The 21096-nt window shown below is 46.3% G+C and overlaps 4 protein-coding genes across 4 annotated transcripts in view; 2 read left to right on the forward strand and 2 right to left on the reverse strand.

Annotated features, from left to right (window-relative positions):
* stag1a (STAG1 cohesin complex component a) overlaps positions 1-2475 on the forward strand; it is a 39080-nt gene extending 36605 nt beyond the window's left edge. The window contains exon 32 of the mRNA XM_069152654.1: positions 300-2475. Within this exon, the coding sequence (XP_069008755.1) occupies positions 300-323 (24 nt within the window). The 3' untranslated portion in view covers positions 324-2475. The remainder of the gene's footprint in view (positions 1-299) is intronic.
* Positions 2325-7628, reverse strand: pccb (propionyl-CoA carboxylase subunit beta). The gene is made up of 15 exons (XM_069152655.1): positions 7231-7628; positions 6514-6633; positions 6346-6414; positions 6190-6246; positions 5951-6064; positions 5594-5704; positions 5266-5374; positions 4791-4911; positions 4576-4657; positions 4346-4469; positions 4132-4239; positions 3751-3851; positions 3400-3498; positions 3178-3277; positions 2325-3074 (listed from the first exon to the last, which is right to left on the reverse strand). The coding sequence occupies exons 1-15, from the start codon at positions 7459-7461 to the stop codon at positions 2953-2955; spliced, it is 1668 nt and encodes a 555-aa protein (XP_069008756.1). The 5' UTR covers positions 7462-7628; the 3' UTR covers positions 2325-2952.
* A 1217-nt stretch (positions 7629-8845) lies between these two features.
* Positions 8846-13946, forward strand: msl2a (MSL complex subunit 2a). Its single transcript, XM_069152656.1, has 3 exons — positions 8846-9481; positions 10230-11635; positions 11831-13946. Exons 1-3 carry the CDS (start codon positions 9340-9342, stop codon positions 12131-12133), a joined length of 1851 nt encoding a protein of 616 aa, XP_069008757.1. The 5' UTR covers positions 8846-9339; the 3' UTR covers positions 12134-13946.
* Positions 13947-14198: 252 nt separating this feature from the next.
* On the reverse strand, positions 14199-20629 carry LOC138200168 (tumor necrosis factor ligand superfamily member 10-like). The gene is made up of 6 exons (XM_069152657.1): positions 20455-20629; positions 18275-18418; positions 17813-17858; positions 17597-17713; positions 15500-15735; positions 14199-15169 (listed from the first exon to the last, which is right to left on the reverse strand). The coding sequence occupies exons 1-6, from the start codon at positions 20566-20568 to the stop codon at positions 14960-14962; spliced, it is 867 nt and encodes a 288-aa protein (XP_069008758.1). The 5' UTR covers positions 20569-20629; the 3' UTR covers positions 14199-14959.
* Positions 20630-21096: the final 467 nt, after the last annotated feature.

A 21096-nucleotide genomic window follows, 5' to 3' on the forward strand; every position in this document is an offset into this window, starting at 1 on the left:
CCCGAATTAGATAAAGGAAATGAAGATGCTACAGAGAAATTAGTCCGTCAGAAGGACGGAAAGAGAGATTTTGAAGTTGTTGCTCTCAGTAATTGAATATTGGCTGTTTTGAAAATACACAGATAAAGGTGAGTTTTTAAAGCCCCTAAACTTTTTTTTTTTTTTTTACTGTGGTAGTATGAAAAACATAAAATACCACTGCGGCAGCCAATAATGTGCTCCCATCTACCGTGTTTTTGTCCAGGAGGACGTTTTTCTTGCGGATGTTCTGACTTTGTCCCTCCTCTCCGTCCTTCCAGGGATTCAGCATGCCCATGTTCTGATCTGGAAAAGAGGAAAAGATCCTGAGACCAGGATCCAAAATCAGGAGTAAACAGAAGAGGGGGGGGGGGGGGGAGGGGAGGGGTTTGGGAACGTCCAACTCAGATCACCTGCCAATCAAACTCTTAAGAAGAAGGAGAAGAAGAAGAAGAAGGAAAAAAAAAAAAAAAAAAAAAAAAACATCGTTGAAGTACTTATCTCTTTCTTATAAGACAAGACGGAAGGATCCCGCGTCGGCTGGATCTCGCACGGATCTGCTCTGTCCTTTCAGGCGGGTTGGAGGATCCGCGGTCTCGGTCTGAATCATTCGAGAGCTTCGTCCTGTCCGGCGTCCTTCTTCCTCTTCAAAGCCCGTTGGGTTTTTTTTTTTTAGCTCTCGTTAGCGGCAACCTCCGAAGGCTCCGGCGTCGCCCCGCCGCCGGCCCGATGAGCGCTCGCGGGTTTTTTTTTTTTTTTTTTTTTTTTTTTTTACACAGTTCCCGGTTCCGCAGATGTACGGCCGTTTGCCTCCGCTCCCGGTCAGCGGCGCAAGAGAAGAGCAGCGTCGACACTCTGTACAGTCCCCCCCCCCCCCTCCCCCCCACCCCTCCCCCCTCTCCCTCTCTTTCGGTGTTGCACTTCGATCCGCCCGGTTAAACCCAACACAGAGAGGACCTCAGTACTAAATGTTCTATATCTTTGCTCCTTCGACGACCCCTCCCCCCTCCCCCCCGCTCTCCCTCTTCTCCGTTCGCCGCCTCCCGAGTCCTTGTATGTGGTGGTGCCGGCGTGCGATGTGCGTGTAAAGTGTTGGTGGTGATGACGGCCGAGTTAGCCGGCACATGCACGCAGAGGTCAGCAGCTGCAGACCGACCTGGAGGGAGTGATGTAACCGTCTCGTGTGCGTGTATGTGCGCGCGTCAAAGACTGTTGTTGTTTGACGGTAAAGCCGCATTCCTGACCGACCTCGGACAAAAAAAAAAAAAAAACCCACACCTTCTCGGATCTTGGAAACCTTCTGCACACACACACACACACATATATATATATACACACACCCTGGCTTTTTGAAGTAAAAAAAAAAAAAAAAAAAAAAAGTTTTAAAAAAGACAATAAACATATTTTCAATTCTGTAGCTTTAGTACTAAAGTTTTAAATCAAGTGTGTTTTTTTTTGTTTTTGTCTGATGTTTGTACAGCTTTTTCTTGAATATGTATCTTGTTTGTTGCCAAATTGTGGCCTACATACTTGCAGTATATTCCAGCCCCTTCCCCACACAACAGGAATTCATACCCAACGGTTACCAAGGACACCAGCTTTTACGCGCTGTACGGTCTGATTGTAATAGTTTCACAGTTCGGTATTACAGCAGATTATCTCTTCCGTTTAATATTTCCAGGTAGAAAAAAAAAAACAACAACCTGCAAGCAGTGTTAACCGATTCAAGAAGATTTGTTGTTATCGTTTCATATCCAGTACAGTGACGGATTTTTTTTTTATGTCTGACAGATTTGTTTGAATGTGTTTTGAATGTGTTCAGCCATACTTTTATGCCCCTCTGTTGGTTTATCAATCATTTCCAACCTCGAACTCATAGGCTGGATTGCAGTCCTGTAAATATCAGAGACAATTGGATCTTTTCTGCAGTGCAGTTGACATCAGTTGCCCTAAAATACTCTAAAAGCCTGTTTTTTTTTTTTTTGTTTTTTTTTTTCTGTGAACCTAAATTCTTTTTAATAAAATAAAATCTGTAATCGATTTATGGACCAGCGTTTGTGGCCCTTTATTTCCGAATTCTGATAATTCAGCTCTTTTTCAGAGTCCCCTGTTTGACCGCCAAATCCCGCGAGTACCTCCAACTGTTCGCACACCGAACAAACGAGCCGTCCACTTTCTCCACATCTTAATTTATTCTTAAAACCGGTTCTCCGCGGATTACGGCATTTGTATTTGTAAAATCTCCTTAAAAACACTTCAGATAGAAACTTATTGTACTGCTAAAAGTAAATAAAACACGCATGGTGCCGAGTTCATTATTTATTTTACAGATGGCAGATCAGAGCCTGCCCCAGAGAAAAGGCACAGTTCCAGGTTGTGAGAATTATTTTTTTCCTTGACCTAACCGGAGGACATCAAACACAGGAAGTGAGTTTGAAGTGAAAAAAAAAAACCACAGTACATTCATAACTGGAAAAACTGTATATGACTGCGGGCTACAGTTTGTTTGCATTTTCTGCCACAAACAATGCATAGTTACCGGTGCTTTTTTTTTTCTTTTTTTAAGATACAATCTTGTTCCCTCTGTCAAATCGGATTAATTCAATTCAGGTAATTTAAAAATGTTACGATACATCTTATCATATTAGCGATGGAGATGTAAAAGATTCGCGTCCTGATTTTTTTTGGTTACGGAGCACCAGCGTTTCCTCGAATCGGAGAGCGGTCTCCACGTCGGCGGAGTGGCAAACCGCGGGGGGAGAAATCGTTGAAATACGACGGCCAACGTCCGCCTGGCAGGCTCCCGGAGCCGTCACCGCGAGGTACCGACGCGGTTCAATTCATTCTCGAAAAAAAAAAAAAAAAAAATCCCACGGCGCTTTCCGGTAGTGTTATTCTGGGAACTTTTTTTTTTTTTTTTTTAAAAGATGAGTTTCACAGAGGAATGTTGGCGTGCTTCTTCCAGGGGTTGACCTGCTTCTTGCTGGCCAGCACCTCCAGATCTCTGCAGATCTTCCCGCGCGTGGACGCCGGCTCGATGATGTCGTCCACGAAACCTGAACCAAAGCACAAGTCGCGGGTTTGACTGCGTGCGAAACGCCGGGGATCGGGACCGCGGCCGTGTTCTTCACAAAAAAAAAAAAAAAAAAAAAGATTTACCTCTGACGGCGGCCGGGAAGGGGTTGGCAAACTTCTCCACGTATTCAGCCTCCGCTTCTGCCTGGTTCTCTTTTCCTCTGAAGATGATCTGAACGGCGCCCTGTGAGAATAAGGACGAGCGGACCGCGAGCGCGGTTACAAATCGAAAGGGAACCCGAGGGGGGGGGGGGGGGGAGAGAGAGAAAAAAAAAGGACAAATGGAAAATGTGAGCGTGCTCGCACCTTGGCGCCCATAACGGCGACCTCGGCTGACGGCCAGGCGTAGTTCACGTCTCCCCTCAGGTGTTTGGAGCTCATCACGTCGTAGGCTCCCCCGTAAGCCTGGGACGCAAAAGAACAAAAGCGCAGCGCGTCGCGCCGTTAATTCTGCAGCGGTTTTGTTGTTTTTTTTTAGGAAATGGGTGCGTGCAGATATTAAAGCAGAAAAGAAACCCATCACAGTGCCGAGTCCGCGCTTCGCGGCGAAGGGAATTTATACAACGGGTTTCATTTCGAGGGATCTGGCGGAAACGTTGAGCTGCAGTCGCTGCGAACTGCTTTGCCCGATTTTCCCCTTTAAAAATGTTCACGCACCTTTCTGGTGATGATGGTTATTTTGGGGACGGTGGCCTCGGCAAAGGCGAACAGCAGTTTGGCTCCGTGCCTGATGATGCCTCCGTACTCCTGGGCCGTACCTGTAGGGGCGTCACCGCAGCGGCGTTAAAGAGCGCGGGGGGGGGGGGGGGGGGGGGCGGCGGAGGGTCTCCGCTTACGTGTTCGATCTCCCGGTCGCGATACAGCCGCACAGAAACCCGACACAAACAATTCTTGCCAACCGGTGTGTTCGCGGCAGCAGCGAGACTCACCGGAGAATCAGAAGTCATTCGCCTCGACCGGTTAAGATGCCGAACTGGCGGACGGCAAATGGCCGAATTACTCCCTGCGTACGCGCGCCGAGAGACTTTCTGAGAATACCTGGCAGGAAACCCGGCACGTCCACGAAGGTGATGATGGGAATGTTGAAAGCGTCACAGAAGCGAACGAAGCGGGCGCCCTTCACTGAGGAATTTATGTCCAAGCATCCTGCAAACAAGACGAACAATGGACTCAAAAAAAAAAAAAAAAAAGAAGATCTAACCGAGCAGCTGTTAACAATCTTAACGTTTGGCCTTTCGGTCATCTTACTTACCCGAAGCCACTTTGGGCTGATTGCCCACAATGCCCACAGTGCGTCCATTCATACGGGCGAATCCCACCACGATGTTTTTAGCGTAGTTGGGCATGATCTCAAAGAAGTCCCTCTCATCCACGATCTGCACAAACGCGTGAAGAAAGTACAAATTTGACCACCTGCAGAAAAAAAAAACAACAACAAAAAAAAAAAGAAGTTGTCGCGCACGTTAGAACGCGCGCTCGTACCGCTTGAACGATGTCCAGCATGTCGTAGGCTTTAGTCGACTCAAACGGGACGATGGTGTCCAAAGACGGCACCGGACGATCGCTGGAAGAGAAAAGGGGAGTGTTGGACGCGAGCGGAAACGGATGTCCTTTTAGCAAAAGGAAAAAGGGGGGGGGGGGGGGGGGGGGGGTTGGTCGTTTCGTTAAGCGGACGGAAAGGCGATCGGGTCGGTAACCTGGGGTCGTCGCATTCCCTGACGGGGGCGGGGTCCTGATTGCTAAGCGGCAGGAAGTTGAAGAACTCGCGCAGGTTGAGCAGGGCCTCGACGTCGTTCTCGAAAGCGCGGTGAGCCACACCTGATGACGAGACAAGAAGAAACGCCAAGCGACGGTTTTTTTTTTTGTTTTGTTTTTTTCCAATTTAAATTTCCTGAACTGGAGTAACAAACTCCGATGGCTTTACATTTTTTTTTTTTTTTAAATTTTTGATCAGTAATCCTTGATTAGCTTTCGTAGATTTAGAGAGACAGCCACTGTGATGTAACCGTGACAGAGCCGAGGCCAAAAAAACAAAACAAAACAAAAAAAAAACTGATAAAAGAAAGCCGGCGGCTACTGCAGCGGAACATTTATGTAACTCTTCAATATTGAAATATTTCAAAAGGGGTCTGGGGTTCCGGGAGAAGTTCAAGCTTTTACAGAAGGACTGACCCGACACGGTGGTGTGGGTTTTGGCTCCGCCGAGCTCCTCCTGAGTCACATCTTCGTTGGTGACAGACTTCACAACATCAGGTCCTGTGATGAACAGGTACGAAGTGTCCTGGACACACAAACACAGTTGTCGTGACTACCGTCAATAAAAAAAAAAAAAAAAAAAAAAAAAAGACAATCTTAAAATTCTTTTGGAAATACTTATCTGCAACGTTGACGTTTTATTATTTCCTGCAGCTAAACATTCACTTAAAAAAAAAAAAAAAAGGTACTAATTCTATTTCCGGTGGGGTTTGGTACGCGAGCTCTTATTTGTGCGGCTCCGTACCTTAACCATGAAGGTGAAGTCTGTCAGCGCGGGGGAGTAGACGGCCCCTCCCGCGCAGGGCCCCATGATGAGGGAGATTTGGGGGACGACTCCTGAAGCCATCACATTCCTCTGCAGAGAGAAAACGCATCGCTTTTAACCTTTTCTTCGAAAGGTCGACGCTTTCTCGCCGAGCCCGCAGCCGCTCGCCTTTCGACCAATATGAAACGTTAAACCCACAAAAAAATGTAAAGCGCCGGTTCTTGAGGCCCAAAAGTTGTCAGGAAATGATGCCGTGATTTGCCGCCGAGCTGCGTCGCAGAATCAGCTTTGAAGCTCGGCAAGCGTGAAAGAATCTTCCCCCGAAAACGAGCATACCAGGAATATGTCCGCGTATCCGGCCAGAGATTCCACTCCTTCCTGGATCCGAGCTCCCCCGGAGTCGTTCAGCCCGATGACGGGGGCCCCGACTGTCAAGGCCTGGTCCATGATCTGAGAACAGAGACATTTAAAAAAAAAAAAGAAAAAAAAAAGGGTGCTGCTTCAAGGAGAGTCGGAGAAGGACGCGTCCAACGCTCCTGTAAAACGTTTTTTTTTTTTTTTTTGTGTGTGTGTACCTTGCAGATCTTCTGCGCATGAGCTCCGGACAGACTGCCGCCGAACACCGTGAAGTCCTGAGAGAAGCGGGAAGAGCCGGTGAGAATGGGGGAATGCAGCCGCTAACAGTATGGCCACATCCATCTCATCCACTGTGTGATAATCGCGCCCGGTACCTGGCTGAATACGTAAACCAGCCTGCCGTTGATCCTGCCCCGGCCCGTCACCACGCTGTCACCAGGGAACTAGGGAGAGAAGAGCGCCGCCAGGGGACGTAAAGCTTAAAACGGGACAGAGCGTGATTGCGTCACGGGGGTGGGGGGTGGGGGTGTGACCCCCGTTACCTTGTTCCCGTCCTGCTCCATGCCGAAGTCGGAGCAGCGATGTTCCACGAACATGTCCGACTCCACGAAGGACGCCGGGTCCAGCAGGAGCTCCACCCGCTCCCTGGCCGTCAGCTTACCCTGCAACACAGCGAAACGCCACACTGGGAGAGAGCTCTCCGATCTGCTTATACTGCAAGAGCAACGCATTTAAAACCCCCTCTGGTTGCGTCCGTGTCCGCTTTATGGCAATATATATATATAGATGGCAACATTTACTCGATTGATCAACGAGTTGATGAGACGGATCATCGAGACTGCAACTTCTCACCTGAACTTGGCAGAGTATTATTACTAACTTGATCGGCGAGATTTACGGCCCCCCACCCCCCCCAAGACAAAACATTGGTGAAAAGTAATTAACAGTGAAAGCCTTTGCAAAACTAGAACAGTTTGGGGGGGGGGGGGGGGGGGGTTGAAAGTCACTTAAACGTATTTGTGGGTGAAGCGATCAACACCCCATCAGCAGCCAATCACCGCCGTCGATTTAAAGGCTTTTAAACATGCCACTGACACTCACCCCCCCCCCCTCCTCCCCCTCCCCTCCCCCCCAAAAACCACTCAGCCTGCCAATGCATTTGAAGCATGACGTAATAACAACAACAACAACAACTGCGCGCACGTTCAGGAGACAAGATGTTCAAGTCGTAACTTCAGTCGGTTGTTCGCCGACTTCACCTTCTCGTGTTGTGCGTCTATTCTCTTCTGACCTCCCCCGACGAGCGCCGCCTTCCGTTTCTCGTCGACCCTTTCCTTGACGGAGAGGCGGCCGACCGAGTACCAGCGGCAGTCGCGTCCCGGCCGCGTCCGCGATATCGCGCCGTATTTTACCGGCGCCAAACTCCGGAAAGAGACCCTCAGGCCATTTATCAGTCCGCAGCTGCTTCGAGCCGCGCTGAAGGCCGCCATCGTTGCTGAGCGTGTCGGATGACAGCGGTCGGGAAAGCGGAGGCGGAAATTTGAGCCAATTGGCGAATGAGGGGGCGAGTTGCAACGACCAATCGCGTAAAAGGAATATCTTGGCAACAGCGGGTGGGCGGGACATCCGGTTCTGAATGTCAAGTTACTGAAAGCTTCTTTTTTTTTTTTTTTTTTTTTTTTTTTTTTTTGCCATGAGTTTGGTTTGTCAGGTAAACATCCTGTCATCGTGAATGCTGTCTTGCTGCTGTAAACAAACTTTTCTATCCAGGTGAGTTGAGATTTTTAAGACAGTGAAATAACTATTATTATATTATAATACATTAACTATGTCTTTTTCACACTGATCTCGGAATGAGGAAGGATTAGAAGTTAAATAACAACAGGGCTTTCGCACCATCGGTGCTCGGGCCGTAATAACGAAAAAAAAAAATGATATACAAAAATGTAAAACCAACTAAAAACGTAAATGAATAGACAATAAATACATAAAATAAATACAATTCAATTAAAGGCCGGATTGAAAGTGCACTGCCTCATAAACACTTCCCGGTGTCTACGTACTACATCTTGTTTTTTTTTTAATTGTGTCTGAATTCTACGTTGAATAAAAAAATAATAATAATAATAAAGTTATTGCGTTTTGACGAAAAGAGGGAAATAAAGGGTTTGAGGACACGAAGAGCGGCGCTGTGTGTGTGTGTGTGTATATATAACGGGGCGCGCTCCGGTCGCCAAGGCAACTGGAAGCGGAAGTCTCGCGAGACGATCGTCCGCTTGTCCGAGATGTGTTGATGCGAGGAAAAGTGGAGAATCGGAATGATTGATCCATTTGTAAAACGGCAAGTTCGCTATGTTTCGGTCACCGCCCTCCCAAGTGTTATAGCCACACGTCCCACGAACCGCGCGGTTTCAGTCTGCGGCTTGTGTTCGGCTCCTACGTGTGAGGAATAAAGCGACCGAAGAGAGAGAGAGAGAGAGAGAGGGTGGATGGTGGTCAGTGACACGGTTGGATCTTTCGCAAAGCTAATTTGGCTAGCCATGCTAACGCTAGCTGGTTAGCTTTGTTTACATCGAGTCGGCGCCCGGAGGATCCGCTCGCTCGTTTTCTGAGCAAACGAGCCGCTTCGTCGTTCGTCCGAGCATCGACGAGGAGGAGGAGGAGGAAGAGGAGGAGGTGGGGAAAGGAAAGGAAAAAAAAAAAAAAAGCGTCGGATCGCAAATGGGCTCATGGCTACCGCCTACTGCATCTGGTGTAAAACGTTCGGCTGATGTAGTGAGCTAACGTTAGCTGCCTTTAGCCGCTGACCCCCTTTTTTTTTTTTTTTTTTTTTTTTTTTTTTTTTTTTTTTTTTTTTCTTCCATCATGGGTCGGTTGATCATTTGATTCGGTGTCGGCCCTCTAGGCTGCAGCCGGGGATGCGCGCGTTCACCGACGCGAACGGGTCTCGCTGATCCCCGAATGAACGGGAGACTTTTATCACGTCGTGAGCCGGAAGAGCAAAAAAAAAAAAAAAGTCGATGCAAAGTGACGACAAAAACGAACCGGCGATGCTAACTTTAGCGAGCTAGCTGGTGTTGTGTGCGTTTAATGATAACCGCTTTTTTTTTATTTTTTCTTTCTTTCTTTTTTTTTATACACACACACACACACACCATGCACGCTGACTCATATTGTGTCTTTATTATTAATTCATAACTGATTTCACCATCGAGTGGGGCCAGTTTATATTTCCCTCCATCGTCCCGGAGGACCCCGGGGCTTTCCTCTCGACTCCCGTCTGGACTTTTTTTTTTTTTTTTTGTTCCACCGGGACCGGGGGTGTGTGTGTGTTCCCCCACCCCCCGACGCCGCCGGAGCGCACCGCTATGAACCCCGTTAATGCGACCGCCCTGTACGTGTCCGCCAACCGGGCCGTGCTGCAGTGCGACCCGCGGCAGCCTCACACCTTCGCAGACATGTACACGCTCCTGCCCTTCTTCCGACAGTCCCTCGCGTGTCTCGTCTGCGGTGAGTACCCTGAAAATAACAGCAAAACGTACTTTAAATGTTGTTGTTTTTTGTTTGTTTGTGTTTGTTTGTGTGTGTTTGTTTGCCTTTGCTCGTTCTCGTGCCGTTAATTGCTTTTTGAGTTTTACAGCCGTGTTTGACCAGAAGTGTCCGTGGGTGGGCGTGCGTGCGTGCGCGTGCGTGCGCTCGCGCGCTCGCCGCCCGTGGTCTCCTTAGCAACCGAGGCTGAGCCCCGAGTCATCTGTTCTCCTGACAAGACGGATGAACTCCTCTGTTTTGTTTGTTGTGTCTGCTGCACAGCGGTGCGCTTCCGATTCGTGCTTTTATTTACTCACTCCGCTCAGCTGGTGGAATATTCGTTTCAGAGACATCGACGCCATGATATGCGACTGACGTTTCACACACACACACACACACACACACACACACACACACACACACACCCCACCGCTGATGGTGGCTTCGCTGTGATAAATTTGCACATTCGTGCAAATGTTAAATCGGATTTGCAGGTTTTTGGTGATGTAAGAATCCCTTACACGAACACGGCGATGAAACCGTGTTTGAGCCTCTTTCGTTCATAACACCTGTTCTGTTGATAATAACGTTTTCTATAAAAGCTGTGACTGTGCGGCGGAATAACTCTTGTCCGGCTGTTCTTGTGATGTGCCATTGCCATTATGCATTTGTAAAACCGTCGCTAACAAGCGGATATTTCCCTTTGTTTTTTTGTTTTTTTTTGCCTCAGGTAAATTGCTCCAGGATCCCATTTCCCCAACCCACCCGGAGTGTCAGCATTACGTCTGCTTGGGCTGTAAAGGCCAGAAGATGCAGATCAGGTTATCGTGCAGCCGCTGCAAGGACTATTCCTGCTTCCAGGAGAACAAGCAGCTTTCGTTGCTGGTGCAGTGCTACAGGAAGCTCTGCCTCTATGTAACTCATTCGCCATTGCTACAGTCAATCAGCAGCCGCGCGGGGGGGTCTCCGGAGATTATGGCCTTGCTAGAGGAGGTGCTAATGTCTCACAAAGAGGAGACGGAGGACCCGAGCCTAGCACAGGAAGATGCGAATCCCTCGGCTCCAGAGTCCCTTACCTCCACAGAGGTACCCCCTGCTCCTACAGAGCTCTCGGCTGTACCCCAGAGCTCCTCCTCTGATCCTCCCTGTTCCAATGGACCGCAGGAATGCAACGGAGAACTGCTGGAGGACCAAGATCCCTCTTCTCCTGAGCTGGAAGTATGCGAGCTGGTAGAGGAGCAGCCACAGGCAGGCCTGTCCGTATCCAATACAGCTTGCGGTGGTTTTGAACTGAGTCTGACCACTGGACCTTTAGCCCCAACACCAGGCACTGTGTGCTCACTCAGGGATGGGGAATCTAGTAGCAGGGAACTGGAGGAGGGGGAGGTGTTGCTCCTCAGCGTGGAGGAGGTGTTGCAGACATTGGATCCCCTTCAGCCCGGTCGAGACTCTCTTCACACGCAGCCAGAAAGGACGCACAGTCACGCACACATAGCCACGGACAGAGCACACACTCAAATGTACATCCAGCTGGATGCAGCTCACAACTACACGCAGATTCAAACGGGCAGGATGAACACGGTGGCAGGCCATGGTGCTCACAAACACACATCCTCCCTCGACCCTCCTCCAACCTCCAAGCCCCCGCCAGTCCGCCTTAACCGTAAACGATCTCGATCAGAGAGCGACAGGGAGAAGGTGAAACCTCTCCCTATTGCCTCCATCCTGCAGGGCTCCCCCTCAAACGTGTACACTCCAAACCTTTCTCACACACTGCACACGCAAACACTCGCACCTTCCCTACCTATACCAGCGCACACATATTCGTCCCTTCCCAATGGGGGACCTCCCAAGCCCAGTCGCCCTGCGCCGAACCACAATAAAGGTGCCAGGAAGCACGTGGATCAGAGCCCGAAGAAGCCCCACGCCAAGGCCCGCAGTGGCGGCGGCTCCAAGACCAAGGACCGAAGCAAAGACCAGCGGTTGATGTCGGGCTGCCTGGTGCCCCCTGCGCCTGTCAGGCCTCCATATAAGAAGCCAGTGGAAAAGAAGGGCTGCAAATGTGGCAGGGCCACCCAGAATCCATCTGTGCTGACCTGCAGGGGGCAGCGCTGTCCCTGTTACTCGAACCGCAAGGTGAGATGATTTGTTTTTCCAATTTTATTTGACAAACTTACCATTTCATCAGCACTTAATACACTCGGAGTGTAATACTGTTATTATGTGATTTTTTTTTTTTTTTAATCTCGATTTTTACGATATGATAACACTGTAATGAGAAAAGCTCAAATCCAATTTACTACTGAATCTATTTTCTTTCATCTTTCTCAGGCATGCTTGGATTGTATCTGTCGAGGTTGCCAGAACTCCTACATGGCCAACGGTGAGAAGAAGCTCGAGGCCTTCGCTGTGCCAGAGAAGGCCTTGGAACAGACTCGGCTCACGCTCGGCATCAACCTCACCAGCATCACGGCGGCCGCGGCGCTCCGCAACCCGGCAACCACCAGCATCCGCGCGAACACCCTCCTCAACGTCGCCACCGCTACGGGGACCCCCGTGACCACGGCCTTCCTGTCCCCCAGCCCGCCCCAAGAGCCCAACTATGAGGACAGCCTGGAGCTGCTGATTGGATGAGAGGCTGGGACTCCAAAAATAGACAGCTTGGTGCTGATTGAATGTGACAGCTGATCATTGTGTCTGTCAGACAAACCCCGTACCTCCCCCTCCTGAGGGGAGGCAATCTAAGGCAGCTATGGGTCTGTCCTGTCCTGTAACCTGCTCTTCTTCTGTGTCCGAAAATGCTGAGTAGTAAGACTAGCATGGGTGTGCCAAAGCCTCCTGTATTGTGCCTGTGTGCCGGTTTGTATTGTTGCCTGTCTGTAGTTAAACACTTATACTCGGTTCAAAGGCTGTTCTGTACTTCACAGGTGCTTTTTTTTTTGTTGTTGTTTTGTTCATAGACCACAGACATGCTGTAAGAGGCAATAGAAACCCATACCGAGATTGACGTTTGCTTGATAGTGCAAACAATGATAGGTTCAAGTGGGTATGATTTTTTTATTTTAAATTTTTAAATATTTGGTGCGTAAAAACAGCAACTGCATCATTATCATATCAAGGTTAAGCATTTCCCATGTTTTGAGTGTTACTCCCAGTATGTTCAAGAAATGCATAATTGGTATCAGGACAGCCCTTACTAATCTGTAACCCTGTATGTGTTCACACCTTAATTGTGAATGACTCTTGTGACTAATCTATGGAGATCATCTGTCTCACACAAGACTGTATGCCTTTTTCTATCTCATTAATTCACTCGATCAAAGTACTGTCGGCTGTTAATGAATTTGTCTTAATGAACTTGACTGATGCAGGCATTGTACAGGCAGCGAGATAATGTCAAAGCGCTTGGCTGGCTCCACGGTGTGTGTGTGTGTGTGTGTGTGTGTGTGTGTGTGTGTGTGTGCGTGCGCGCGTGAGAGTGCGTGCGTGTGTATGTGTGTGTGTGTGCGTGCATGTGCGTACGTGCATGTGGCTGCTGAGATTTACTGTAATGTCAGTAGGAGGTGTGGATGGTGGGTTGTAAGCACTTAGTCCGATTGATTGGCCAAATTACAACTAAAACCATTCTTGGTTACCATAGCAATAGGAGCACCAACAAGGAGCCTCTTAGCTCCCGCGCGCACACAGCTGTTTACAACGTTGCCATTGTCGACTGTAACCGACCGTCTTCAAAAAGAATACACCGCTGTGTTTTGATTATGGGATTGTACATGACTCCTTGTGTGTGTGTGTGTACAGATCAACTGAAGCCATAGGTTGTCATTAACGAGACAAAATGTCCTTTCTGTGTGCATTTTATCTCCTCCCCCCCCCCCCCCCCCCCCCGCGCCCTGCAGTTGTTGTGTCACGATTGATCAGAGACCAACTCAGAGACTATTTTTGATAGAAGGTGTTCGAGATTTGGTACCACTGTCTTTTTTTTTTTTTTTTTTTTGGGGGGGGGGGGTTAAATCACATTGAAGCCCTCCTATAACTGAAGAGGCTGTGTGTTGTCCGTGTTTGTGTTTACCGTTTCAGCTGTAACTACAATATGTCAGTCCAGTCATGGTGACCAAAAAGAGAGAGAGGGGACTCAGGCTGACCAAACCTCAGTTCTCCACTCGTAGACCAGGAAGTAGCAGGTGGATTACAGTATGATCAATGAATATGATCTATCTTCCTCTGTGTGCGTGTGTGTGTGTGTGTGTGTGAGTGTGTGTGTGTGTGTGTGTGTTTCAAAATGTATTTCGTTTTGGGCATTACTTGAACCCTGATTAGTTTTTGGTATTGTTTTTTTTTTTAATATAAAAACTCTTGTTTTTGGAGTGACTATTATTGCTGAAACATTCACTGCCATATTATTGAAACGTACTACAACATGAATAAAGAATAGTTTTTTACTTTTTCAGTTTTGTATTTCGGTCCAGTTTGGTCGTAGCAGCCAGACGCTCAACGCCACAGCCAGTTTAGTTCATTTGAGATCAACTGGAACTGAACGTGAGATTTGCGGTTGAAGCGAAAGGCTTTTTTTTTTTTTTTTTTTTTTTTCCCCCACCACGCCCGAGCCAGCAACAATCTTGGAGATGATGTTAGCCGAGAAAACTTTTTCTAAAGCAAATCTGGACTAAAGTGCATCACATTCAGGAGAGTAAATGTATTGGAACAGCTTTTTAATAGTCAGTCAGTTTGTATTCTCAAAGGGCACCGGACATCGCAATCTGTGTCACACCACACATTCATTCATTCGTCAAGACGCTGCACAAAGTAGAAATTCAGCCATAAGTACTGTGAACAAAAAGAAGACGCTACATTCATAATACTGAGCATGTGCAATCTTGTCTTGTGGCGTTTTTTGGTTTGGTTTTTTTAATTCATGTATTTGATAAAAGACTTTGTCACTTGTCCAACATCCACTGTCATTTCTTAGGAATGACACCTCAGCGACTGTCTTGTTTTACCTTCGGGCAAATGTTTGAAACAGATCTGTTCTCAATAGGAGTCTCTCACACGAGTGGAAAACATTTAATCTGTGTCTGTTGTACTGCTCCGAAAGCCCAAAACTCAAGAATGCGCCACATAGTCCACGTTTGCTGTCAGACGGTACATTCTTTGGACCGGCCGTGAAAACAGAATTAAATATCCCGTGTGAGGTTTCAGTGACCAGTTATTAGGTCACTGCTGGAGTAAATACACACCCAATGGCTGTTCTTCCTCGCTATTTTAGGGCACTCGGTGTGTCCTGGTGCAAGCTCAGTTGGCTCACAACCCAACATCCCAAAGGTCCAGAAGAGGTCCTTCACACTCCTCTCACTCTTTTCTCCTCTTCCAACCCTTGCAGCTTTAGACGGCCACTCATGTTTTCAAGCAAACCCTTGACACCTGGGTCCTCCTCTTTCAGTTTCGGTCCCAAACGGCTCCCTTTTAGCCCACCAGGAAGGCCCCAAAGTAGCTCGCCCTCCCGTCCATCTCCATGGCGCTGGCGTTGCTGACAGTGACGAAGAGGTGGTCAGCAGGTTGTAGAAAGGCGGTGCCGGCTTGATGCAGCGAGAAGAGGCCAGGCTCCTGACCCCGAGGCCAGCAGGCACTCCGGGAGGATTTCATCAGCAAGATGGGCACCGTGTAGGAGCTCATCTGTGCACCACAGCACAAAAACGAGAGCAAAACTTCATGAATAAAGCATTTCATTATGAATTATGCTTTAAAAATATAACATAAAAGGCAAAAATAACACAGAAATGTCAGTGTGGTAAAAGCTACCAGGATCTTTTATTGTTCTTCACCTCATCCAACCTGAGCCCATTTTTATGTCACTATTTTTCACAGATGCAGGCAGTTAACTAACAAGATGTCCCCACTTTTATTGGTGGATTGGAAATAAATCTGGATATAAATCGCCATCCGAGGACATAACACTGTCTCTATCTCGACCAATTCCAGGTGTAAGAGTAAACAAAGCCGAACCTTCTTGTAGATGTACTGGACAAGCTCTGCTCCTTCCTCCTCCTTTGCTTCCCCCTCCGCGTCCCCCGTGGAGGGGAGTCTGAAGTAGGTCTGGGCGTAGATGTAGTAGAGGCCTGCTCTGGCCACCAGCAGCTCACCTCCCCTCAACTCCATGTTCTGCAGGAAGGACAGACCTCGCTGGCCCTCCCACGCTCTGATACGCTCTCCCTGGTAACCCCCCCTGCTGCTCCGCGAGCCTATAACATAATTATAATGCAGAAACACACACACACACGTACGCATAAGTTTCTGCCTTTTGACTATGGCGCAAGATCATTTGAGACTGTTGCATGGAACGCTTACGTTTAAACAATCTGAACAACTGAATAAGAAAATGTTTACAGATGTGAACACGGACTGGCAGCTGTCTTAACAACTGCCCCGCTGCAGCATGTGTTGGTGCCACGATACATTTAGTATTGTCTTTCTGTCATGTTTAAGTTAATTGACGAGAGACACATGGTAAAAAAAAAAAAAGTACTATCATGTGCAGAGAAGATCCAGCTATCCAAAATGTATATGTGGAATATTTGTGACCTATGAAAAAAAAGAAATTTCTTCTGAAGACACAGTGTCCAATTAGAACATGTTTGACTTTGGCTCCCCCCAGTGGAAGCATGACAAAAGACACAAAAACGAAGAAGTGAATGCAACAGAGTGCAATATGTCTGTGGTGTGGAGGTTTGCTTTCTAAGGAGTCCAAACGGATAACAAAGCTGCTATTTTAAAAGATGGCTCAGCCCCGGTCATTCAAAGAGGAGCCACATCGCATTCATTTAGCGCTACAAATCTAATCAAATCTAATCTCCATCTTAAGAACATTCATCCTGATCATTAACAATGAATTTGTGAAGACCATAAAGTATATTTTAATGATGATGGGGCAAAAGTTAGAAAATATCGGCATGTCAAATGCTGGTAAAATCGTAACAATATATGAACATTTTGTAACTAGTTGCACCTGGTGGTTTTCTGCTGTCTGTTCACTGATTGGTCGAGGAGTTGAGGTGTGGCGGGAATGCTCTGCAGGAGGCCAGAGAAAGTGCACACTTTACTCTGGGCTGAGTGAGTTTGAGTCAATATTTGATGTTTTAGCAGTGGGTTGATTTAATGGAATCTTGTTTAAATTCTCATTTTTTAACTCTGGTTTGTTTTTGGACATTGCAGTGTGGCAACGCAACATTTTATCAGGAGTTAGCTGAAAGAAGTAAATCGACTGTGTGTGAGGAAATGTGCCGATGTAGCGGGTAAACAATGTTGTAATCATTGTCTGTGTTTTACAGTGATTTCTGGGGGGGGGTTGAACTGTTTCCCGCTCTCCTTTTTTGGTTTTGTTCGACATCTGTTTGTTTTAGTTGGTCTGCCTGACCTTGTAAGGCCTGTGGACGAAAAGACCTGGGAGTATGTCTCGTGAGGACGGACTAATATCTTCTGACCTGCTGTGGGCAATCAATAGTCCCTGTCCCTACTGGTGCCGAGAGACGACTTGTTTGTTGGTTGTATCCACGTGTCAAGTTGTCTTTTGAATATTGGTTGTGACAATTTGGAGTGCAGTGACCTGTGATTTATCACTCTTTTTCGGGTTGTCGGTAACGGTTATGGCAGTCGTGGAGTATGATTGGCCCCTTTGGGATGAGTAGGACCCTCATATTGTCTGTAATACGTATTGCTCTGAAGGTAATGAATTTTGCATGTGTATGTCTGCATTTCTCCGTCACAGGTTTCTGCATGTATTTTTCTCTTCATTTCGTGGATGAAGAATCCAGACAGTGACTTCTTCAAAAGACAACTTCAGGACACTAAGACAACCCAGCTGCCTGTCTGCAGGTCCTGACAGACATGAGGAGGTAACTGAATCTGAAAGCAGCCCAGAAGCAAATTCCTCACCCATGGCCCTGGAAAGGTAGGGCTCACAGGTGGGTGAGCACTGTGAATACACGTCATGAAAAATCACAAATCCTCTGTAACAGGTGTCAGTTATATTTTCCAGGACAAACAAACAGACTCTACACTGCCATACTGAATATTTTGCTTGCTACTAAATTAAATGATCCTCACTTTCTGCTGTTGGAGGCTCAATGGAGGAGATAACACCGGTCACATGAGCAGCAACTTTAGAAAGAGGGACCCCTCGGACCCCAGGGCTCAGGATAGGCAGCATTCCTGTCAGCTTATCTGTAAAAAAACAAAAAAACAACAGATACAAATCACACATGGGGCATTTTTTTAGTGGAAATAGCAGTAATTGATAGTCAATGGTAGCATTGTTCTTACTTCTCATAGCAGTGGATATCTCCTTCTGGAATCTGTCAGCCATCTTCTAATAGAAAAAGATAAATCGGGTCAAAAGAGAGTGAATGGGCCTACAGGTTTTCAATTACGTAAAAACTGAATCGAAACGAACAACACAGAAACTACATGAGTCATCCAGTCCACCCACTGCTTCAACAAATATGTCATCTTTTGACCGAGCAGTAATGGCAGTATTCCTTTTTGGGCGAGTCAGTGTTTTTTAGAAGTGACGGGGACTTTTTCCAGTTCCAATCCTCATACAATGCATGAGCGAGTTATAACTCTGAAAGTGCTGCAACACTGTGGACAGTACACTCCTGAGTACTATAAAAAAAAAAAAAAAAAAAAAAAAAAGTCCTGAGGAATCTGGGCCCCTGGTGCTTTAAACATGATAATGACTAATGAACTCTGCCCGAGTTAAATTTAACAAAGATAAATGAAAACCTTCTCTATGTGGTAGTGGAGCTGCTGCGTGACCTGCCAGCAGGGGTCGCTCTTTTTGTCCTCAGCTGCAGGATCCTCGAAGTCTGGGTGCAGATTTGCGTTTATAAGACAGGACACGCTGCTCCGGGAAAAACTATCCTGCATCTGTTGGTATGCAAAAGAAGTAAATCAATTTAGTTGAGCACAAACTAATTTAGTCGAATCTGAAAAATATTTTCTCTGTAAACCGATAAATTTCCATTTTCATGTAGACTGCTGAGGCTAGCTTTTATCTGAGCCCACGGGTTGCATAGAAAACTCTCTATGATTTGCCACACACAAACATAAACAATAGACATGTTTTTACGACAGGCATTTTGACTTCTCATGGTGGTGAAAGCACGGGTGGAATTATCAGCGGCGGAAAAAGTATTCAAATTCTGTATTTAAGTAAAAGTACGAATACAGCAATGTAAAAGTATCTTCATTACATATAAAAGCCCCACATAGAAAGTTCTACTTGAGTGAAAATACAGAAGCATCAGTAGCAAAATGCACTTGAAGTATTAAAGTAAAAGTACTGGTTTGGTCATCTAACTGATCATCCTATATATCACTAGTTTATTGTGTACGCGGCCTGTTACTGTTGTAGCTGCTGTAGATGGACCTAGTTTGAACTACTTTATATCCAGTTTTATATACAGGTACAGCAGATAAATTTGAGGCTCTGAAATGATTACTGGGAGAGAAAAGAAGAAACGACGACGTTTTTATCCACAAAATCTGTTTTTCCGTTTTTGGACTTTCTCTCTCTTGCTGAGATATTGAATCATTTGAACATTTATTGAAATGAAACTGTGTGAGAAGTTTGGAGACAAAAAAACAAAACAAAAAAAAAATAAATCCCCATTTAGTGGAGTTGTTAACCACTCAAAAGATCTGATATGTGACGTTGACTATACAGCTTTTTGTAAGAGGTCAGCAGCCAAAAAAGCTGATCACTACTGGTTTAGACCTTAACCATGTTTGACGTGTTGGTATTTATTTTTCATCTTATCCATTGTTTCACATCTTTATTTTGAAGTAAATGTAACTAAAGTACAATATTTCTCCTATATTGTGAAGTGGAAATTGAAAGTGGCATCAAATGGAAATATGAAAGTAAAGTACAGTAGTAGTTCCTCAAAATTGTGCGAGTTAAATACTTGAGTAAATGTACTTGGTTACTTTCCAGACATGACAGTGAACATGCATGCAGGACTTCTGTAGGTGGACTGTTGCTATAATTAATACACCAGGTGATTTTCCCACTATTGCGTGCCACAATGTCTGCTGTTAAAAATGGTATATATATGTTTGTATAGAGTATATTTTGTGTTTTGATTTTGACAATAGCCTGGACCTATGTTTGCAACATGATCATTACAATTAAAGAAAAACCTAATATTTAAAAAAAAAAGAAAAAAAAAAAAAAAGCTGATTTAATATTAAGTGAATATGCAGATAATGATGAAGTAATGCAATTCCTTAAATAGGCTACGAGCGTACAATGGCAGGCCGCCGGTAGTTGAGATGCCACTTTACGCATTAATTAAGAATAAAGTGGTCACGGGTGTGCATGAGGTGACGTGGGTGACTCAGCCAATCAGAACTCAAAACCGGATTTGTCAGCTCGCCTATATATAAACTAGTTTCGGAAACGTGTGTTGGCCCACATCATTTTTGGGCCATTCTGACATGTGTTGCCTTTGGGTGTCACAACGCCTCAGTCCGAACTAAGTCTCATTTCCTCCTATTGTTTCTGTTATCTGCTCGCCCCAACTTTCTCCTTTCTCATTGTGCAGCCTCAGAAGCAGAAATTCCTGCAGAGTTATGCGAGACTTTTAACACCTCATCTCACCGGCCCAAATATAATTCCCTTAAATATGATTTCTGCCACATTTCTTTTCCTGTAAATATGTCCGCAGCCCTTTCGTACGGTTGCACATCTTACTGCCCGTGGTAAATAGGTCAGTTCCAAGTTAACAATTTAGTATCCAGTTCCCGTTTTCAATGAAGTCTTTTAAATTGTGCCGGATATGTCAACAAAGTTCTTGTGCTGTGGCAAAGCAAACTTAATTTGCCCCCATGAAATGTGTCCCCCATTTAATTAAATCCATTCACTCTTGAGATCAAGCGTAAAAACTAAACGCGCATCTTACCGTGTTCAGGACTTTGTTGAAATACATAAAACTGACGGCAACCGCGATGGTCTGCAGGAGGATTGCTGCGAGTATGATGAGAGCCAGACACTGGACAGAAATCGATATGGCCATATCACAGCGAATGAGTTCACCTAACTTTAATCCAGAGGAGCAAGAAAGCACTTCCAGCAGGAAGGACAAGTCAGATCAAGCTCTGCTGCATTTCTGCTGTGAGGAGAGAGAGAGAGAGAGAGAGAGAGAGAGAGAGAGAGAGAGAGAGAGAGACAAGGAGGAAAACAGTGCAGCGGTTTGTAGGTGGAGCAGAGAGGAGGCACGGAGGATTACAACAGCCTCAAGATGTCACTGTTATTAGACAGAAATGAGCAGGGAGCTGCAGTGCTGCACATGCAATTTAGGATGCCTTCAAGAGCTGCTGGAAAAGTGGAAACTTTGATGTGACCTGCTAATTTAACACTGCCTATGTTTCATGACAGAAAATACATTTCCCATAAATTGAACCTGCAAACCAGTTTTTATATTGGAAACATTTACTGGTGTAAAGATGAGGCAGAATTTAATTGCAACTTAAGAAAACGTTTTCCTGACAAAACTCACTTCAAGGTGCATTTAGTAGCTGTTCTGGGCTTTTGTATTTTAGAG

The sequence above is a fragment of the Embiotoca jacksoni genome, unplaced genomic scaffold (genome assembly GCF_022577435.1).
Source record: "Embiotoca jacksoni isolate LCO1_2020_lvr unplaced genomic scaffold, fEmbJac1.0.p SCAF_18, whole genome shotgun sequence".
Classification (NCBI taxonomy): Eukaryota; Metazoa; Chordata; class Actinopteri; family Embiotocidae; genus Embiotoca; species Embiotoca jacksoni.

What these genes read in the sequence shown, in the direction of transcription:
- pccb (XM_069152655.1), bottom strand. Translation starts at nt 7,461, where the DNA reads ATGGCGGCCTTCAGCGCGGCTCGAAGCAGCTGCGGACTGATAAATGGC. An exon ending in TGCTGGACATCGTTCAAGCG is followed by an intron (nt 4,470 to 4,575) that starts GTACGAGCGCGC and finishes GCGTTTGTGCAG; the next exon opens with ATCGTGGATGAGAGGGACTT. An exon ending in TAACCATCATCACCAGAAAG is followed by an intron (nt 3,499 to 3,750) that starts GTGCGTGAACAT and finishes TTTGCGTCCCAG; the next exon opens with GCTTACGGGGGAGCCTACGA.
- msl2a (XM_069152656.1), top strand. Translation starts at nt 9,340, where the DNA reads ATGAACCCCGTTAATGCGACCGCCCTGTACGTGTCCGCCAACCGGGCC. An exon ending in CCTCGCGTGTCTCGTCTGCG is followed by an intron (nt 9,482 to 10,229) that starts GTGAGTACCCTG and finishes TTTTTGCCTCAG; the next exon opens with GTAAATTGCTCCAGGATCCC. An exon ending in CCTGTTACTCGAACCGCAAG is followed by an intron (nt 11,636 to 11,830) that starts GTGAGATGATTT and finishes CATCTTTCTCAG; the next exon opens with GCATGCTTGGATTGTATCTG.
- LOC138200168 (XM_069152657.1), bottom strand. Translation starts at nt 20,568, where the DNA reads ATGGCCATATCGATTTCTGTCCAGTGTCTGGCTCTCATCATACTCGCA. An exon ending in TCAACAAAGTCCTGAACACG is followed by an intron (nt 18,419 to 20,454) that starts GTAAGATGCGCG and finishes GCATACCAACAG; the next exon opens with ATGCAGGATAGTTTTTCCCG. An exon ending in TGAGCCTCCAACAGCAGAAA is followed by an intron (nt 15,736 to 17,596) that starts GTGAGGATCATT and finishes ATTATGTTATAG; the next exon opens with GCTCGCGGAGCAGCAGGGGG.